General features: G+C 37.1%; 1 protein-coding gene across 4 annotated transcripts in view; it reads right to left on the bottom strand.

Moving 5' to 3' along the window:
* The window catches only part of LOC109080821 (rho guanine nucleotide exchange factor 26-like), a 62,972-nt gene that overhangs the window by 1,065 nt on the left and 55,907 nt on the right, over window positions 1-6,000 (bottom strand). For all 4 annotated transcript variants that reach the window (XM_042743789.1, XM_042743790.1, XM_042743788.1 and 1 more), the window contains 3 exons: window positions 3,380-3,447; window positions 2,983-3,084; window positions 1-283 (listed from right to left, as the gene is read on the bottom strand). The exon at window positions 1-283 is cut by the window's left edge and continues 1,065 nt beyond it. In XM_042743789.1, the coding sequence (XP_042599723.1) occupies window positions 141-283; window positions 2,983-3,084; window positions 3,380-3,447 (313 nt within the window). In that variant the 3' untranslated portion in view covers window positions 1-140. The remainder of the gene's footprint in view (window positions 284-2,982; window positions 3,085-3,379; window positions 3,448-6,000) is intronic.

Below are 6,000 nucleotides of genomic sequence, written 5' to 3'. Positions count from 1 at the left end.
TAAAAGCTATTGGATAAAACATATGGTGTATTTGTTTTTTGTATCAAGCTACTAAAGTTGTTTGTGCTCTGTAGTGGTTAGATTCATCCAGTCTTTATGTGCTGTACATTCCTCAGGAGGGAGAGCTCCAGACATTAGCCTCAGACATTGGTCTCTAGGTCTTGCAGACGGTCCATCCTCTGCATGTTTTTCTCGATGGTTGCCTGACAGGTGATAAGTTCGGCGCACTCGGCCAGGAACCAGCCCCTCTCTCCATCCCGCAGACGCTCACCTTCATACCAGCCTAAAACCACATCCATACATCAATTCACCTTTTTATGTACACAAACCAGTCATTGATCAAAGCAAAAACATTTCAACTACAACGAAACACAATCTGCTGTCAGAGCCATAACTTAGTGGTCACTAATGGTGCTTTTCCACTGCATGGTACGGTTCACTTTTTTTTTGGGGGGGGGGGGGGGGGCCCACTGGGTACAGTACCTGGTACTTTTTTCAGTACCACATAGGTACCATTAACAAAATGTGACATGTAAACTCTGCTGATCATTGATTGGCCAGAGAGAATCGTCACTACCTGCGTCACTGAACTTGCACCACGAGACACAACAGACCTGCTAGACTTAAATCAAGCGAAAGATTGAACGCAACTGTTTTGAACGAGCACATCTTTTTTTAACAACCAGAAAAAAATGGCTGTTTTGTTGTCTGTTGAGGAAGTACAGACGTTCTTCTCGTTGATAGCAGTGGAGCGGATCCAGCGAGAGCTAGATGGGGCGCCGCGGAATGAAAAAGTTTTTCAGGAGTCATGGCAGTAGAGGCGCCGCTACTATAACAACGTGAATAATCCCGCCCACTCTAAAGCGGTACTAAACTGCAGTGGAAATGCAAACCGAGTCGTACCACGCAGTGGAAAAGCGCCATACCATAAGCTTGTGCCATTTCTTATTCCCAATCCCCCTTCATTTAAATAAACATACAGTGCATTCAGAAAGTATTCAGACCCCCTTCACTTTTTTTTCAATTTTGTAGTTACAGCCTGATACTACAATTGTTTAAATCCTTTTTTATTTTTTCTTCATTAATCATTAATCTAATGACAAAGTGAAAACTTCCTGTCTGTAAATTTATTAAAAAGAAAAAAACTGAAATATCACATTTTCATAAGTATTCCGACCCTTTGCAACAACACTTGAAATTTAGCTCAGGTTCCTCCCATTTCTCTTGATCATTGCTGAGATGTTTCTACACATTGATTGGAGTCCACCTGTGGTAAATTAAGTTGATTGGACATGATTTGTAAAGGCAATGTCCTAGAGTGGCCCAGCAAGAGCCCTGGCTTGAACCCTAATGAACATCTCTGGAGAGACCTGAAAATGGCCATCCACCGTTGGTCCCCATCCAACATGATCGAGCTTGAAAGAATTTGCAAAGAAGAATGGCAGAAAATCTTCCAGTCCAAATGTGCAAAGCTTGTTGCATCACCCAAAAAAGACAAGTCTTTTTGGTAACTGCTGCCAAAAGTGCTTCAACTAAGTACTGAGTAAAGGGTCTGAATACTTGTGTTTTAGTTTGATCTTTTTAATAAATTTACAGACACTTACAAAATTTTGTTTTCACTTTGTTGTTATGAGGTACAGAGTGCAGATTAATGAGAAAAAAATTAACAATTGTAGTATCAGGCTCCAACATAAAATTGAAAAAAGTGAAGGTGAAAAATTGAATTGCTGAAAAAACACCTTGTCTACTTCAAACTGCTTTCCTTTGTTAGGTATTGTGAAGAGTTTATAAAAGATCTCTTTAGAGCGGAATTAAATGTTCAAAAATAAAATGGCCTGCTTTCAACTGTCTTTTGTATATTTAATGGCCATTAAAAGATTCACAGGGCCTTTGAAGCTTTATCCCATGAGCCCTGGCCTTTCAACATGAAAGGCAGCCAACAAGAAACAGCCAACGAGACCACTGCTTGACCCTCTGACCAGCACCATCAAAACTGAGACCTTCAGCTGAGCCTCACATTAAAACACATCCCTGTGGTTATAGGATAACTCGTTCTGGGACAATAATCATAACACATAAAAAAAAAATAAAAAACAAACACAGAACTGTTCTCTGGATAACTTTAACACAAGCAGCGAAAGGTCAGATTTGTTTAGAGAATTTGAAAATAGAATATGCCAAGTATGAGCTTGAAGAAACACCCTTTAGAAAGGTGGTTCTCAACCTTTTGACTCCAAGTCTCCCCTTTGTCCAAGACACTATTCAAATGCCCTAACCTGATATGTACTTCTGTTGAAACAGAAATAAATATAAACTATTGGTGCATTTTATGTTCATGACATTTGACCAAATTCACTTAAATATTCCAAACCAGGTTTACTTTTTAATACATATTCAGTTAGCAGAAACAATAAGAAAATCAGGCAGTTCTAAGACATATGCTAAAAACATACTGCAATATGGAAACCGTATAGCATCTGTAAGATCTGAAACCTTCATCCAGATTTTCATTCCTTTTATACATAGAGACCTGATTCCTCATTTCATTCCTACATACTATCTGTTTGTATTTCAAAATAACAGTGTCACAACATGCAATATAATTTACTGTATTCTATATATATATATAGAAAGCAAAGAAAGAAAACAAAAATTATATACTGTGTATATATATATATATATATATATATATATATATATATATATATATATATATAGATATATATATATATATATATATATATATATATATATATATATATATATACACAGTATATAATTTTTGTTTTCTTTGCCAGATATTCCTTTGGAGAAACAGCAAACAAAAACAAAATTCACACATTGTATATGAAAATCTCTCGAGAAAAAAAAAAGTGAATGGCAATTTAGACAAATCAAATTTGAAAACCAAACTGAATTTTCATGTTGGTGTGAACAGTCCTTTAGAGTGAAGAATGTGGGAAAAAAGGAGGATGTTCTTACCGTCTACTGTCTGTGACACCAACACCACATCAGCCACCTGTAGAGAGAGCTCATCCGGCTGTCTGGCTGTGTACGTCCTTGTCACCTCAACCTGCATGGAATCTAATGAAGGAAAAAAATAAATAAATGAATAAATCACTAAACACCCTGACAGTATGATACCTAAAAATGCTTTCCTAAGTGTAAGCCTAGGATTTTTTCATTTATCATTTTATTATCCACAAAAATTATAAGCTTATAGTACAACTACACCTCAACATGCAGCACGACTTGAGGTATCATTCACATTCATGTGTGTTTAGGGTTATAAGCTTAATAATAGTAGTATAGTAGAGTCGCTGTAATACATTGCATGGCCAGAGGGTGGTGATGTTTCGCTGAGGCTGGTTGTACTTACTCATTCTGTCATTCTTGTCGTTACTACTGTTCTGTCCCAGAGCGCTGATCCAGCGGGCTCTCTCGTTACTGTCACACAGAAAACATACAACATCAACTTATAGCCACTGAAGCAGTTTTTTTTTTTTTTTTTTTTTTTTTTTGGGTTTCACGAGTGTATGTGATGTCTGTTAAAACCAAACAACACAGAAGCCATTCCTTCATTGTTCTGGACATCCACAGACACAAACCTTTAGACTCAACAGCAGGTAAAGTTACTAGGAGAAACTTGACCTTGGTGCTGAAGCATTCATTACATTCAGGACAAGTAGTGTCTGTTCGTTTCTGTAAGCTCCTTTGTATTTGCTCAGTTTCACTGAGAACATGCCACCAGTTTTACAGAAAGAAAGAAAAAAAGATATACAGAGAAAACAAAGAGACGGGGTTGCATCAAATCCTTGACAATTTGAGCTGTGACGTACTTGAGTCAAATTCAGCACAAATATCCCACAACAAACATAACAGAGTATTTAGAGAGTAACGACTGTGTCATCTGTCTGAAACTACTTTTCTTTTGATAAATTAGATTTTCTGTTAAGTTGTGAGAGAAAAATACTGAAAATCAGGGCATTTTCAGAGCTGATCTGAAGTGAGTCAGTCGGGCTGTGTGATTCTCAGCCCAACTGTAGCACACAGTCGCCAGTCCGGTCTCACAATCTGAGCAGACAGCCTGAGCTGACCAGCTGCATGAGTCACGCTTGGCTCATTCCGGTCCCATTTAAAGCTGAAGGGGTCACAAAGGCCTCTCGCCTGTTCTATTACTGGAAACATTAATGAGCTTGAGTGCGGTGTGATTCATTCATTGACCAATTAGTGTTTAAAGAGTAATTAGTGTTTAATAGAGTCGTTGACAAAGAGGGTAGGAAAGAAGATGAAAAATCTTTAAGGCTGAACTCCAGTTATACATGTAATATAAGTGATTACAAACAGTAATTTATCTAAAATGACTGACCAGTTTCTTGAGCAACAAATCATTCTAGCAAAAGTTCTGAAGGATCATGTGAAAAAAAATTCACATTTTAATGACATTTAAAAATAGAAAACAATTATTTTAAATTGTAATATTGAACAATATTATTGTTTTTATTGTTTCTTTTACTGTAGTCTTTTGAGAATAAGAGACTTCTTACAACAACAAAAAATGTATTACTTATAAAACAGCACTCAAATCATCAATATGTGCCTGAACTGTTGGAATGAGAAAATGACACAACAATGACGTGACAACCATGTACACACATCCCTTAAACATTGTTGTGCATGTCCAGATATTAAATATACGTGAAGCAAACTACTGTATGAGAACAAGTATGTTCAGCTGAACATACTCTCAGTGAGGAAAGTGCCTATTTCCCAGTCCTGTAATATGCATTTAAAGAACATATAAGGTGATTTTACATTTTATGCCAACTTCAATAACATGAATCTACCAAGCCTTATTTTCCAAACACAAGAAAGGCAAGCATCAGTCCGGTGTCCTGTATGCTGCACTGCTTCAGCACGCTCCCACATGTTTCCTACAGCTGAAGGCCAAAATTCCACACCTATCACCTTTAAAGATTATTTTACATGAGGTGAAAAGTCAATGAAGGCATCAGAGCACCATTAGAAGGCATGTTTGAAAGTAAATATTCAAACTCGACCCGAAGCACAGTAGGGAAACAGAGGAATATCTAAAAAAAAACACAAAAAAAAAACACATGAAGATGAATGAAGCAAACGCCAAAATCATCTTCTCAGAAATAAGAGAGTCAGGGGCTTTCCATAACAATAACACTCATGCATACCCAACATGTGGGAGAATTGTGGCACTCACACTCGAGAGTAGAGCTGGTTTAGTGGCATCGAGCTGTGTTATTAGACACTCAACTGGGTGGAGCCTGAAAGAGGTTCAGAAATGTGGGAGAACTTGTCTTGTGTTGACGAAGGTTCCTCAGAAGAACTACAGTCATGTTGACTCTTCACCAAGAACAACAGTAGATAGGCATCTCTGTTATGTAAGTGGATTGGTAACATACTAAGCTAAAATTACACTCTCAGCAACAGATAACATGTTATCTCACTTACATGAACACACAGTCACGATCTATGGCTGTTTCAAAACCTAGTGAGCTGCCTATTAAAACAACATCTTTGGGCATTATAAAAGTGTTTAAAATTTAAATTTTAAATTTACATTTATAAATGAAAGTAATGATTAACTTCTGCTCAGGGTTATGTGATCCTCAAAATTGAAAAGCTCAATTGAAAAAAATTATAATCTTTTCTTTAAAAGAATACAATGTTATCAGAGAGAGAAAGTGAAAGAGAGGGAAAGGGGGAAAGAAAGAATCAGAATGAAAATAGAGAATAGAGAGAAAAAAAATAAGATCTTACAGAAAGTAAAATTTCTGCAGAAAGTGTGGTGCTCGCTTATGTAAAACTCTGCATTACAATGTTTAGAGCATTGTGATTGGTTGCCAAGGGGGAGTTACATGGTTGCTTATGTGTTCTGAGGGGTTTTCATGTTGCTATGCTGCTGCTAGGGTGTTCAGGGTGGTTGCTAGGTGGTCACTTATTGCCCAAGTCTTTTGGATATTCTGG

The sequence above is a fragment of the Cyprinus carpio genome, chromosome B18, assembly GCF_018340385.1.
Source record: "Cyprinus carpio isolate SPL01 chromosome B18, ASM1834038v1, whole genome shotgun sequence".
Lineage (NCBI taxonomy): Eukaryota > Metazoa > Chordata > Actinopteri > Cypriniformes > Cyprinidae > Cyprinus > Cyprinus carpio.
Note: the sequence above shows the minus strand (reverse complement) of the source record. Positions and strands in the feature narration are given on the sequence as shown.